Source organism: Protopterus annectens, chromosome 2.part2 (assembly GCF_019279795.1).
Source record: "Protopterus annectens isolate FY-2018-M chromosome 2.part2, PAN1.0, whole genome shotgun sequence".
In the NCBI taxonomy this organism is placed as follows: Eukaryota; Metazoa; Chordata; order Ceratodontiformes; family Protopteridae; genus Protopterus; species Protopterus annectens.
The window spans coordinates 815,444,182-815,460,243 of record NC_056730.1 but is presented as its reverse complement, the minus strand read 5'-3'; the positions used below and the strand labels follow the sequence as shown (position 1 = coordinate 815,460,243).

Sequence of the window (16,062 nt, the reverse complement as noted above, 5' to 3'; positions counted from 1 at the left end):
TAGGAGTCTATCACCATGGCACATCTTGACTTGGCAATACTGCCCACTCTTCCTTGCAAAAGTGCTCGAAATCTGTAGGATTGCGAGGGCATCTCTTGTGCACAGCCCTCCTTCAGGTCATCCCACAGATTTTCTATTGAATTTAGGTCTGGGCTCGGGCTGGGCCATTCCAAAACTTTAATTTTCTTCTGGTGAAGCCATTTTTTTTATTGATTTGGATGTATGCCAGGGGTCATTGTGTTGAAAGGTGAAAATCCTCTTCAGCTTCAGTTTCTAGCAGACGCCTGCAGGTTTTGGGCCAGAAGTGGCTGGTATTTGGAACTGTTCAAAATTCCCTCCACCTTGACTAAAGTCCCAGTCCCAGCTGAAGAAAAGCAACCCCAAAGCATTATACTACCACAACAGTGTTTCACAGTGGGTATGGTGTTCTTTTGATGATGTGAAGTGTTGTTTTTGTATTTTTATGCCAAATGTACCTTTTGGAATTGTGGCCAAAAAGTTCAACCTTGGTCTCAGACCAAAACACAAACATTTTCCCACATGCTTTTGGGAGACTTTATGTATTTTAGCTAGGGCTGGATGTTTTTCTGTGGAAGAAAAAGCTTCCATCTTGCAACCCTACCCCATTATCCAGACATATGGAGAACATGGGAGATTGTTGCACATGTAGTACACAACCAGTACTTGCCAGAAATTCCTGCAGCTCCATAGGTCTCTTGGCAGCCTCCCTGTCCAGTTTTTGTCTGGTCTTTTCATCAATTTTGGAGGAATGTCCACAGTTCTTCGCAACATCACTTGTCCCATTACTTTCTCAACTTTTTGATGACCGTGTTCCATGATATATCCAATGCTGTGGAAATTTTTTTGTACCCTTCTCCTGATTGATGCCTTTCAACAATGAGAGCCCTTTGATGCTTTGTAAACTCTTTGCAAACCATGACTTTTTGCTGTAGCAGGCAACTGAGTAAATGTCAGGAAAATCCTACTAGGACAGCTGAACTTTTATTTGGGGTTAACCAGAGTTTCTTTAATTGATGGTAGGTGTGTACCCCAGAAGACAGAATGTTGTAATTAAATCAAAAGGTGCTTCAAAGTATTAGTTTAAGGGTATGCACACTTATGCAAACAGCTTACTGTTTGTTTTTTATATCCCCCACCCCCAACAGATTTGTTTGTTTTTCAGTTGAACTGTACAGGTTATAAATCACATCCCAACAGATTTGGTTGTTTTTCAATTGAGCTGTACAGGTTATAAATCACATTAAGGGTGGGAAAACTTTTGAAATGACTTATTGTGGTCTCATTTTTTTACATCACAAAAACCTGGCAATTTAACAGGGATGTGAACACTTTTTATATCCACTGTATACATGTCACTGGGAAATCTGCATTGCGTGCCAATCATTCATCATTTGCATACCACATCACAGGCATTAGGCCTGTCAATCACTCCGGCCACGCACATTCCTGCACAAAACTGCCAGTGAGCTAGTACACTACATCACCGAGTTAAAGACCCCAACATAACAGTATCATTCACAGCACAACATTTCAAAGCTTTCTTTGTATTATGGGGATCTTAATAAAAATATTCAGTATAAAGTGTTAATTTTATTATTACAAAGAGAAGTTGTGGCCTATACTGTAGTGTACTGGCTCACCAGATGTGCAGTAGTAAGTGCCGCCCAAACCACACCCCAGCTTGCTGATGTTTATTTCCCCTCATGAACAAATATGAAGTGGTTCTCATCTGCATGAATATTCATCCTGATGAGGAAGCACATGCATGCAGAATTGGGTATTCACAGAAACTATTTGTATCAAGTTCAGGAAGAGATTTGCAAATATACCTTGGTGGTAAACACAATTTGCGTTATCAAATAGTAAAAAAGGCATACTTGTCAGTTCGTAGTAGATTAAAATTCAGATATATTTGAATTGAAATAAAGTTGTTACTTGAATTGAAATAAAGTTGACTTGTTCGTTATCCAGTACTACAAGAATGGTCTTCCATTACAGTTTCCCTTTGCTGTGGGGCACACCCCCTCCCCCCCCCAATACTGCAATATACCAACATGGTTTTGTCACTTTTGGTGACATCACTGTGACCAGAAGTTAACTAGTTTTGTTAAAGGCATCGCCTCCACATATTTAAATAAAATACAAACTGAAGGGAAACGAGAAATTGAAATCCAAACATTCTCAGCATTATTGGAGAGAATACATAAAGTGTGTTAGTGCTAGAGAAGCACAAATGTGAAAGTACTTATGCAATACTATTTTGAAACCACTTTACTTTAGAAAGAAACTTATCAATGTACGCATGATGTCATTGGTATATCTGTATTGCATACCAATTATTCATCATTTGCATACCACATCACAGGCATTAGGCCTGTCATACACTCCAGAATTCCATTTGTGCAAAATATCCACATTAAGGGTGAGTTACTGGTATAGAAATGATCCCATTATCACTGACTATCATCTTCTAGTCATTATACAGTTAAATTCCCCAACATCCGGAACACTAGCTTAGAAAAGTACATAGAAAGGCCATTCGCTTTAATTAAACAAGATTAGGCTATTAGTCAGATGCATTCAGAAGGGAAACAAGTACCCGGAACCATGAGCCTACCATAGTACGGATGGAATGCATCCATAACATGGTAAGTATGTAGCTGCTGTTGTTGTAGATTAGTTTTTAAGACAGCATTACTTGGTTGGCATTTGTTAAGGGGTTGGTTATGTGAAACAGCAGTAGTGACACAAAAAGGCAGTGTTGTAGTGTACTGGCTCACTGGTAAGTTCCATGCAAGAATGCATGTGGCCAGAGTGATTGACAAGCCTAATGCCCGTGATGTGGTATGCAAATGAATGACTGGCATGCAATGCTGATTTTCCAATGACATCACACATATATTGAGTGTTGACAAGTTTCTTTCACAGGAAGATGGTTTCAAAATAGTATTACAGAAGCACTTTTGTCTATATTCAGGTATTTGTCTAGCTCTATAAACACACTATGTATTCTCTCCAATAAAGCTGAGAATGTTTGGATTTCAATTTCTTCGTTCCCCTGCAGTTTGTATTGTATTTAAATAAGTGAAAGCGGTGCCTTCAACAAAACTAGTTAACAAGACTTCAAAAGACAAAACCAGGTGGGCATACTGAAGTAAGAGGGGTGAAGGGGGTTGTGCACCCCCTGCAAAAGCAAAGGGAAACATTAATAAGGCCATTCTTGTAGTATTGAGTAACAAACAAGTCAACTTTAAAACTCAGATATATTTTAACTGAAACTGTCTATTACGAACTGGCAAGCATGCCTTTTTTTACTGTCTGAACGCGAGATATATTTGCGAATATCTTCCTGGTGCCGAACTTTACGGAGATGGTTTCAGCGAATACCCAACTGCGCAAGCATGTGCTTCCTCATCAGGATGAATATTCATGCAGATGAGAACCACATCATACTGGTTATTCATGAGTACAGATAGACATCAACCAGCCGGGGTGTGGTTTGGGCGGCACTTGCAACTGCACATCTGGTGAGCCAATCAAATTCACAGAAAAGTTAAAATTTGTTGCTTTATATCAATTACATTTCTGATGAATTAAAATAAAGTTTTTAAAACTCAAAACTAAGAGCGTTCTTCATAGTACACACTATGTCCCACTTATCACAACTGTTCTCATTTACCAATACTGGGATATAACTTGCATTAAAAAAAGGTTTCCAGTTTTGGCGGGAGTTGCCCTTTTATTTGTTGACCGGGCTGGTCCAACTGGATACATGTCAATTTTCAGTGGAGGCGCGGGGAGAAAAGCTCCACACTTCAGAGTAGTATTTACAACACATAGGTACATTGTAAAGTTGTGTCTATTATAACAGTTCCTTGCCTTTTTGACATACGAGTAACATTATTCCTATTATAAGACAGCTAAGGATGTAGATACAAAGAGGAGTAAAACATATTTAGATTTACATTAGCTTGGAAAATTTATCCAGCTGAAATTCCCGCTATCATAGTTATACAACTCATTTCCAGTACGATTTCTCTTAACTTTACATATGCGTTATGTACTTAAGAGTAACGGTCAACCCGCCAGACCACATCAAAAAATCACAGTATGGCAGCAAAGCAAAAGTACAGAAAAAAAAATCTAACAACACCGTTAAAAACTCATAGCTAACGAAATATACACGAACACTGTAATTTCGCTCTATCTTCCTCCTCTCACAATACGGCTAGAACGATCCGTAATTAAGACCAGACGTTTAATTTCCAGTGCAGCTCCAACTTAAAATCGCCCCGTAGCATAAAAAAAAATCCTGGAACAAGCAATTATCTTTCTTTGTTTAATCTACTTGAACAGATAAGAGAATACAGTCATAAGTTACTGCTGTTTCACCCTATCAACTCCTTAACAAATACAAACCAAAGAAGGCTATCTTAAAACACTACACCACTAGCAGAGTTCAAAATTAGCGTGTTATGCGCACATTCCGTCTGTATTATGGTAGGCTCATGGTTCCGGGTCCTTGTTACACTTCCGAATGCATCTAACTAATAGCCTAATATTGTTTAATTAAAGTAAATGGCATTTCCATGTACTTTTCCAAGCCAGTGTTCCGGATGTCAGGAATGTAAAGGCGTAACGATTAAAAGATGATAGTCAGTGACAATGGGATCATTCCTATACCCGTAAATCGCCCTTAATGTGGATAATTTATACAGGCGAAATTCAGACGACTGTTTCTGTAAGCGGTCCTTTTGTGACCTCCAAGGTGCACATAGAAACACTGACCGGCTACTGTGGGTATCTGTAGGTTGTTACCCACTGTTGCAGTCTCTAAGGTGGAAGTTTATTGTACGGAATAGGTGTAAACAAAATACGGATTTATGTTCTCAGAACAGCTGACATTCCTTGTGGACTACCTGTTGATTATACTGGAGCTACAAAGCACCCTTTAGCAATATGGTGAGACCTATGGGCAGCCAGGTGGATCTGAAGGGTGTTTCTGATTGTAGTAGAGAAGTGTGATTTACTGAGCGTGAAAAGCAGTGTACGGGAGTGTTGTGTTTTATGTTTCTTCTTATTTAGTGAAGACTTAAGTACTTATTTTCTGTCTTTTCTAATTTCTGTAAGATGAGTCCTGTTGTGTGTAGTACAACTTGTAAGCATAGCACTTTTATTTTAATATTACAAAAGGAAAGAAGTTGTTAATACTTTCTACTGAATATTTTTATTAAGATCCCTATAATGCAAAGGAGGCTTTGAATAATGTTGTGTTGTGAATGTTACTTCAGTATTATGTTGGGGTCATTAATGTATGCACTGGAATAAGCGATAGCTTTAGTAAAGATGACTGACACTTGAGGTCTTCGTTGCTGTGTAGCCTGCATGTGCCTTGTGAAGTTTTATCTTACTTATGTAACGTATGTTGCTTGAATATGTTATGATCTGCTGTTATCTGTTTCTCTCTATTTTTCTACTCATGACTTCCCAAGGTCATCTGACATTTGACCCTTGCATACAAGCCCAAATGCTAGTCTGCACTGTTAGTTCAAATTGGATTTTTTTTTTTAAAATGAGTGCATTGAGGAAACTCATCACTGTCTTTGTTCTAGACCTCCTTTTGTTTTGCTTTTGTGGTTTGTTGTTATACCCATGAAGTACTGCTAAACTATATTCCTGCGCTGAGTGTAGCACTACCTGAATAGTAATCGTCTATAAATTGACAGTGAGGGTTAAAGTTAGGAGCTGTTAATGAGCGAGTACAGGATTTGATTCCTGCAGCCTTCATTTATCTACTGTGTGACACTGAACAAGTCATTTGACCAAACAGTGCTTTAAGGCAGTAAGGAAATTTGGGCTAGGCTCATTAATGATCTCCGGGACTATATTATGTACAAGAAGGGATTTTAAACTGCATTTTTTCATGTTAACGAATTTTTGCTACCAAACTTTTATTTGAGGGGCCTGCTTTCTTTAGTAGAGTGTACTGTGCTCCCAGATAAAAATGTACTCCCCCCAGAAGGCTAAGAGCATAGGACTTTTTATGTCGACTATATTGTACTCCATTGCATCCTGATATGGAAGTCCATGCATATTGCTAATATACTACTGCTGTGTAACCTTCACTCCTCTGCTTAACTATGCCTCTCTCTCATTATTTTTCCACACATTTAATCTTTGCTATAAATCTTGGTACATTAATGTTATATCAGCTGTTCTTACTGGAATACATCCTCCTTATGTGTGAATCTTGAAGATGATCAATTTTGAGGCATTTTAGCTTATATTTGTATATAGTGATCCTTAACGGTGAAATGGAGTTTAGTGTGTTTAGTGTTATTTTGGTATTTTAAGCACCTGTATAATGGTTGTTCCCTCTCTCGTAGTATCTAGTAATTTAAATATTCAAGTAGTTTAGTATCAGTTTTACTGGAGTAGTCTTGCTGTTTCTCTTTCAGATGATTGGATGGGAGATAGGAAATTCACCCTGGGGTTCACATCAGTCGTCCTGCTAGACAGGGGTCCAGGGAAGTAATTATTGTGGGATCAACCTACGAACCTATAATTATAAAATTGTATTTTATTTTTATATATATATATATATATATATATATATATATATATATATATACACGCACACATATATATTATCCTGTCCTGCCACCACAGTGCAGGCCACAAACAGCTGGTCTGAATCCCAAGTGCTTAATCCAAAAGACTTAGAATGATAAGAAACAAAACCAGGAGCAAATGTTGGTAAAATAGCAAAACAAAAAACAAAACCAACACTTGGTGGAGAAAGGCGCCAATAAATATCCAGAAGTATTCCAAACTCAGGTTTAATATCTCAGGTAAACGCAAGTAAAACACAGTAACACTCGTTTTCGTTACAAAGGTAACTTCATCAGACAACTTAATCAATTAACCTCTCACTTTATATACTAATGTCAATTAAAATGCCTGATCTAAACAATTAGATCTTAAAGAAAAACATCATGAAAATACTATGAAATTTGATGTTGATGGAGTATATATATATATATATATATATATATATATATATAAAAAATATGTATAAATAAATACAAAAATATATTAAAAATGTATTAATCTATGGAGATTAAAAAGAACTGGATGTTCTAAAATGAAATAAATAAATATAAAATATAAACACATATTTTGCAAAATACATTATATAAAATATATCATAGCCTATATAGTAATAGCTTTTAATTTTAATATAGGCTTGATAGATATATAGTCATTTAATCCAGGCTCTTTATTAGCTTCCAACATAATTTGCCAAGAGGTCTCCCTCTGTTCTAATATTGTCTGCCACGGCCCACCCCTTGGATCCTGATGAATACTATCCAGCACAAAAAATAAATATTTTGCATTAGGACATATAGATGTGTGTTTGAACAGAGCATTGGTATTATTTCCTTTTAGTATGTCATATATATGCTCATAAATTCTGCGTTTCAAAGAACGCTCAGTCCTTCCCACATAATATGCCGGGCAGATGGTGCACATAGCCAAATACACCACCCTTTGACTGTTACAGTTATAGTATGCTTTAGCCTTAATAGTTCTGTTTTTGGCAACAAGAAATACTTTTTCAGCATGCACAATGTATGAACATTGTGCACATGACCCGCATTTAAAAGTACCTTTACGTGGTCTAGTAGAATAATATTGGAAGGGACCCTTTTCTAATATGTTCTTTATTCTGTTCCCTTTTCGGAAAACAGACCTCTTATCTTTACCATGTAAGTTACACAAATCAGTGACTTCAGAAAAGGTTTCCCATTCTTTGGAAATAATGTCCCTAATATTGCTGGAATTAGAACTATACTGTGTAATAAAAGCCTTGGTAAATTCTGACTGATTTCCTTGGTTGAATTGTTGTCACTCTTGCCTAACCCCAAAATTGGCCGAAACTTATCCTTTCTTCCATTTTTGACTTGTTCACAAATGTTACCTCTGAAATCTCTAGGATAGCCCCTATCTAGAAATAAAAGACATAACTTATCACACTCTTTCAAAAATTCATGTTCATTGGACGTCATTCTAGAAATCCTAACGTATTGACCTTTGACGATCCCTCTCTTTTGGTGCATAGGATGTAAGCTGCCATAGTGTATGTAGCTGTTAGAGAACGTCGGTTTTTTATATACAGAAGATCTAAATTTGTTGTCATTGTCAATACAGTACTTTTATTTGAGGAGCCTGCTTTCTTTAGTAGAGTGTACTGTGCTCCCAGATAAAAATGTACTCCCCCCAGAAGGCTAAGAGCATAGGACTTTTTATGTCGACTATATTGTACTCCATTGCATCCTGATATGGAAGTCCATGCATATTGCTAATATACTACTGCTGTGTAACCTTCACTCCTCTGCTTAACTATGCCTCTCTCTCATTATTTTTCCACACATTTAATCTTTGTTATAAATCTTGGTACATTAATGTTATATCAGCTGTTCTTACTGGAATACATCCTCCTTATGTGTGAATCTTGAAGATGATCAATTTTGAGGCATTTTCGCTTATATTTGTATATAGTGATCCTTAACGGTGAAATGGAGTTTAGTGTGTTAGTGTTATTTTGGTATTTTAAGCACCTGTATAATGGTTGTTCCCTCTCTCGTAGTATCTAGTAATTTAAATATTCAAGTAGTTTAGTATCAGTTTTACTGGAGTAGTCTTGCTGTTTCTCTTTCAGATGATTGGATGGGAGATACGAAATTCACCCTGGGGTTCACATCAGTCACCCTGCTAGGGAAGTAATTATTGTGGGATCAACCTACGAACCTATAATTATAAAATTGTATTTTATTTTTATATATATATATATATATATATATATATATATATATATATATATATATATATATATATATATATATATACACACACACACACACACACACACACACACACATATATTATCCTGTCCTGCCACCACAGTGCAGGCCGCAAACAGCTGGTCTGAATCCCAAGTGCTTAATCCAAAAGACTTAGAATGATAGCTACACTTTAATCAGCTACACTTTAATCAAGTTACTACCAAGCAGTAATAAATACAATTGAATACTTTAAAGAATGCCTGGATTAGTGCTCAAGTTAAACAAACAAAGCTAGATTCAGCAGGCCAGGATCTAATCTATGCTACAGCAAACAAGGTGTACCAATTTCAGTAAGAAGCAGTTCAGATATGCAGACAGTATAAACCTTTAACCAGAAATTCCCAGCTCAGAAGGGCAGTGTCCAGCCTCTCCTCCCACAAGAGTGCAGACCACGAACCCTCTTAATGTAAACTAACTGGCCTGAAGCCCAAGTGCTTAAACCAGAATTAATACACTTTTAGAATAACAGACACTGAGCCCTCAATCAGCAGTTCCCAACTTAGAAGGATGTAAGCTACCTGTTCTGTCACTACAGTGCAGACCACAAACATTTCTTAATGTAAAACAACTGGTCTGAAGCCCAAGTGCTTAAACTAAAACGCTTAGAATGAGTTACACCAAGCAGTAATAAATACAATTGAGTACTTTTAAGATGACGCAAAAGCAAATATAAAGTAGAAAGAAACACAAATACAGTAAAAGCAGATAAAATTTTTTTTTTTCACAACTGAACTTCTTAGGTAACAGAAGGTTGAAACCTGAGACAGCTTTTAAGAAAGAAATCTCAAAAAAAACAATGAGGTGCTTAGTCTAAGCTGTAGTCCAGGTGACCTCAGTCAGCCAATGACCTCAAACAATTCTCTCTCACTGAAATACCTGATGGCTTTGGCTAAACCAAGAAGTCCCTGAATATGTGCTCAGACACACAACCTCCACAAACACTAGGCCCAAATACAAGCCTGAATATGGAAATGCTACAAATATCCCCACTACTTAGAACAAACTGCAGAAATGTTTCTCACAGCTGAAAAGCAGCAGTGAGCCTTTAAATGAAAGTTTTAAACAGCTAAAGGAGCCTCTAGAAAAAAGTTTAACTGCAACAAGTTAACAGAAACAAACAACCCAACAAATGCTTAATAAAAGTTGACAATTTCCAGTTAATACCTCACACACAGTGAAACTAGCCAGAAAAATACACAGTACACAAAGTGCTATAAATAACAAAGAAATAAAAAACAGGATACTTAATGTTATATATTATAGCTCCGAGTTTCCTCAGTGTCCTTCCTTCGATTAGCTCAGTGTGAAATGATGCCACAATATGAAGACAAGATGATCAATTTCAACAATTGGCATAAGTATTGGTGTCATTCAAAGGGGATCCAATGCCTGTCAGCCTGGGATGACATGCTCGACAAGCCACGATGCTTCGCTAGGGACGGCTTGCACCTGTCACCTCTGGGCTTTCGGATATTGGCAAAGGCTCTTGCTACCCCCATAGTGCCTTTTTTAGGCAAGGCGCAAAAGACAAACCCACCTCCATAGGTATCGCAAGGGATAAGAAACTAAGAGTAATGCTACTCAACGCCAGAAGTCTTACCTCAAGATGCACGCACTCAAAACTCTCCTTAGAATGGAGAACATCGATATCTGTGCAGTAACAGAAACCTGGTTCAAGGCTCCCGAGAGCACCCCAGCACTACCAGGTTATACCTCATACCATGCTTTTCGGCCCCAAAACTTGGACCGAACCACAAAAGGAGGGGGAGTATCAATATTCGTCAAAGATGCCCACTCCTCCAGGTTGGTGGCACAGCACGAAGCATCAGAGACTATCCATGTGCAACTAACAGTGGGTAAAACTGCCTTCCGGTTTATAGCCTGCTACAGACCACCCTCCCAAACCCAGGAACCCCACTCGGCCTTCCTGAGAACACTGGAAAATATGAAGGTCTCTCCAAACACCGTTATATTGGGTGACTTCAACTACCCAAACATAGACTGGGAGCATTACTCTAGCTCCAACACCCTAGCCCAAAGGTTCCTAGAATTTATAAACTCAAATGCTATTGAACAACTTGTTACCACTCCCACAAGAGGGGAAAACATACTGGACCTGATCATCACCAACATGGGGACTCTATGCTCCAGACCAGAAGTGTATCCCTCACTGGTAAGATCAGACCATAAACTAATCTCACTGGATATTCACATCCCGACCCAAACCCCTGCCCAGAAAACCACAGTGAAAAACTTCTCTAAAGCAAATTTCACACTCCTCAAAACCGAGGTGGAATCCTTCAAAGCCCTCGGGCCTGTGGAAAATACGTCCCAGACCGCAGAATTCTTTATAAACGCATTCTTTGAACACCTTCAGGAATGCATGGATCATGCAATCCCAAATAAAACCAAGACCCAATCCTCCAGAGGCAGACGTCCTGTCTGGTGGACCCCAGCCATAAATAAACTATACAATAGAAGGAGGAAGCTACTACATGATAGAGCAAAATCCCAAAAAAGGAAGGTATCTCTGATCAGTATTGGCAAAAAACTACGGGCACTCATAATATCGTCTAAGGCCAGCTTCGAGAGAAAAATTGCACAGGACACTAAGGATAATCACAAGGCTTTCTTTAGTTATGTTAGGAACCTGGGTGGGAATTCCCAGATATGCTCAGAATTAGTCCAAAATGACAAAAAAATACACCAAACCCACAGACATTGCCAACATCCTAGCTGACAGGTTCAGCGCAAACTTCTCCCTCCCCACCAAAAGGGCAAATATCTATCCCAGCAGAGTGTTGCCCCCCTGACATCTCAGATGCCCAGGTAAGAGCCGCCCTCTCCAAAGCAAAAAACACAGCATCAATGGGACCAGACAGTGTCCCAGGCTGTGTCCTACATGAACTCCAAGAAGAGCTAAACCCAAACATAAAACTACTGTTCAATCTCAGCCTTACTACAGGATATGTACCCAAAGAGTGGAGTACAGCAACAGTGGTCCCTCTCCACAAAGGTGGTGCCTCAATGGAGCCTGGAAACTATCACCCCATAAGCCTGACTAGCTTGGTCTGCAAAGCTATGGAAAGGATCATCATGGACCTCATAAATAAAGATATTGGGGACCTACAGACACTGGATCCTACCCAGTTCGGCTTTAAGGGCAGATCCTGCCTCTTAAACCTGGTCAATTTCTTTGAAACAGTCACCAAGGTCATTGACGAGGGGAAGGTGGTCCACACAGCCTACCTGGACCTCGCAAAAGCCTTCGATACAATACCCCACTCTAGCATTATAGATAAGCTCACCAGCTTAAATATATACCCCTGTGTCACTAGATGGGTTGCAAACTGGCTCAAGGGCAGAAGCCACATGGTTAGAATTGTTGGAGCCATGTCAGACTCCAAACCAGTTACAAGTGGCGTCCCACAAGGCTCGGTCCTGGGACCGCTCTTGTTCAGTATATATTTCTCGGAGGTACAGGCCAACACGGAAGGACTGTGGCTGACCAAGTTTGCAGATGACTGCAAACTGGGCACCATAATCGACTCTCCAGCCGACACGAGCATCCTCCAAAAGGGCCTCTTAGAAACAGACAACTGGTGCCAGAGCCATGGCCTCAAGCTAAACGCCAAAAATTGTATAGTCATTCCCTTTGGCAAAAACAAAGTGCCCACAAATTACCACATAGGTGGTAATCCATTAAGTACAGAAGAAGTAATTAGGGACCTGCGGACCCAAGTTGATAGCAATCTCTCATTTGACAACCACGTGGCCAAAGTGGTTAGAAAAACATTTTATATAGCCCACCTAATCATGAAGGGATTCACATCTAGATCAGGGGAGGTCATCATGCCTCTTTACTCATCCCTCATCAGGCCCATAATTGAGTACAATGCCCCTTTTGGGATGTACCTTACCAGACACCTGCAGCAATTGGAAAGAACCCAAAAGTACCTCACCAAGAGGATCAAAGGGCTCAAACAGATGCTGCCCGGTTAAAGAAACTCCAGCTCTACTCAGTGGCATACCGTCTGCTCAGAGGCGATCTGTGCCTGATGTATAAAGCCATGTCCAACCCGGAATTAATGGACATGCTGCACCTCAGAAAATCCAAATCCCATCGAGCTATGCGCTCAAGAGACTTGAACCTCCGCATTGAAATAAGTAGGACATGCTGGAGGGACAGATTCATAACCCAGAAGCTTCCTTCACTCTGGAATAAAATCCCAGTCCAGGTTAGGCAGAGTCCCTCATTTCCTCTCTTCAAGAGGAATCTTGATGAGTGGATGGGAGATCGTAGGTTTACCCTGGGTATCACTTTTGTGTCACTGTTAGACAGAGGCACAGTATACTAACCTCGAAAAAGGGCATAGCAAAATTAATTTAAAATGGGTGGCGAAAGCCAAACACACTCTGGCTAGGCTTATAAATGCCCTAGGGCAGATAGCCTAGTATGAACCTATGAAGTTTGTCACTTCTGACTTGAGTAGCATGAACGTGGCTTTGGAGAAGTTTTTTACAGAGGTTTCCTTACTGGGGGTTGGGGGTGGGATGTCGATGTCAAAATTGATTAGTTTATGGTCAGACCTGACCAATGAGGGGGTGACCACTGGTGTGGAGCATCCATCTCCCATGTTGGTAATGACCAGGTCTAAGATATTGGAGCCCCTGGTGAGGCAATGGATTAGTTGATCCAGGGTATTGGAATTTATGAATTCCAAGAACCAGGGGGAAAAGGTGTTGGTATCCGAGTAGTTTTCCCAGTTAATGGCGGGTAGTTGAAATCGCCCAGTATTAGGGTGTTTGGTTGTATCTTAATATTTTCCAGTATGTTTAGAAAGGTGTAGTGAGAATCTTGGCATGGTGAGGGATCTGTAGCAAGCTACAATTTGGATTGCAGTCTTACCTAGTGTTAGTTGCACCTGGAGAATTTCAAATGCTTTGTATTGGGCAACTAGCCTGGAGGTGTGAATATGGACACTCCTCCACCTTTAGTGTTTCGGTCATGGTTTGGTGGCGGAAAAGTGTGGTAAGAGTTGTAGCCTGGTATTGCAGGGGTGCTCTCTGGAGCCTTGAACCAGGTCTCAGTTACTGCACAGATATCGATGTTCTCCATTTTTAGGAGTGCCTCGTGAGAGTGCATTTTGAGGTTTAGACTTCTAACATTGAGTAGCATTACCTTCAGAGTTTGCATGCTTGTATCCATTACGCTGGTGGTTTTGTCCTTTGAACCTTGCCTAAAAAGGCAGTATAGGGGTGGCAAGAGCTTTAGCCAGTAACCTGAATTCCAGGGGCGACAGGTGCAGACCATCTCTGGCAAAACATCGTGGTTTGTCGATCATGTCATCCCAGGCAGACATATACCGGATCCCCTTTGAATGACCAGAAGCTTAGCCAACTGCTGAAGTCAATCATTTTGTCCTTATACTGTGGTATCATTCTGGGCGAAGGCAGGATGCTAGTCGGGGCTAGGGTCATACCTGCCTGGGCCACATGATCCAACAGCTCTTCATGCCTCTTTTCATGTAGTCCAGGGAGGTACGTCTTAAGTCATTCACTCCAACATGGACAGTGACAGTCGTATTTGTACTTGTGGAGTTACTTGAGTGCATGTGTTATATGGTGGATCCTGGCACCCGACAGGCAGCTGACTGTAATTTTTCTCCTTGTTGAGCCTGGTGAGTGGGACAGCAGTGTGCTCTGACTATAGAGTCACCTATGACTAAAGTGTTAGTTATGTTTTCTTGCCTTTGGGGCTGTTGTTGGGTGGCACACAGGTGTTGTGAACTGTGTGTCACTTTGGTTGTGACCAAGTATATACTTTGTGTGTGTATAATATATATATATATATATATATATATGTTATGTATGTATATGTGTGTATATATTATACACACACACACACACACACACACATACGTGAATATATAAAATATGGTTCTACTTCAAAACATTGAATTGTCATAACACTGAAACTCAAAACACCAAGAACATAACCTCGACAACTCCGAGCACTGAAAGTGTGCATTCTAACATAGAAAATTGCAACACACATGCAAATAAAATCCCCTCTACCTATAACAACAACAAAGAAATGCACTTTTTTATACGTTTCTGCAGGGGACCGTGCCCTCTGCCCCCACACCCCCGTAAATTAAATATACTAACTCCTAGATCACACTACATTGGAAAAAAGTTAATTTCTTAACCCCACTGTAACGTGATCATCATACAGAATGTAAACGTATAGATGTGTTGCTTTCATGGAAGTTGTTAGTATTTTGAGAAGTGAGTAGTGAAAAAGTGTTTATTTTGGCAACCTGTACGTGTTTTTATGCCATGCAGATAAGAGATTTAGACATTTTGTTTACATTCTGTATGGTGATTGCGAAACAGTGAGGTTAGGAAATTAACTCACTGTAGTGCGATGGTGGTATATTTAATTTATGGGGGTTTGGGGGTGCAGGGGGGCTTGCCCCCCTGCAGAAAAGTAATTAAATGTGTGTTAGTTTGGTGGTGTTATAGGTGGAGGGGTTATTTACATGTGAGTTTTAGTTTTCAGTCTAATGATGCAAAGTTTGTGTTATGAGTTTTCTTTGTTTTGGGATTTAGATGTTATGATCTCAGTGTTTTGAGTTTCAATGTTATGACAATTAAATGTTTTTTTTTTTTTTTTTTTTTAACAATTTTATTGATTTTTTTTAAAGAAATAAATATAAACAAATTACATGTTCTTTTAACTTAAAGGTATTTATAATTCAAAAAGTGTTCACATAAGCATTCACATAACAATGTTTGACAAATAGTGAAATTACTAAAACTATATACAAAGACATCCATTGAATATCATTGTTACTAGGCAACTTGACAAATGTTTTGAAGTAGACATGCATGCAATTTTTTTTATATATGTGTGTGTGTGTGTGTGTGTGTGTGTGTGTGTGTGTGTGTGTGTGTGTGTGTGTGTGTGTGTGTGTGTATATATATGTGTGTGTGTATATATATGTGTGTGTGTGTGTGTGTGTGTGTGTGTGTGTGTGTGTATATATGTATATATGTATATATGTATATATGTGTGTATATATATATATATATATATATATATATATATATATATATATATATATATATA

The 16,062-nt window shown here is 39.1% G+C and overlaps 1 protein-coding gene across 2 annotated transcripts in view; it reads left to right on the top strand.

Moving 5' to 3' along the window:
* Nucleotides 1-4,780: 4,780 nt before the first annotated feature.
* Nucleotides 4,781-16,062, top strand: part of TMEM161B (transmembrane protein 161B) — an 885,867-nt gene continuing 874,585 nt past the window's right edge. The window contains exon 1 of one of the 2 annotated variants that reach the window (XM_044064157.1): nucleotides 4,781-4,983. In XM_044064157.1, coding sequence (XP_043920092.1) covers nucleotides 4,981-4,983 — 3 coding nt within the window. In that variant the 5' untranslated portion in view covers nucleotides 4,781-4,980. The remainder of the gene's footprint in view (nucleotides 4,984-16,062) is intronic. The other variant, XM_044064156.1, reaches the window with a different exon arrangement.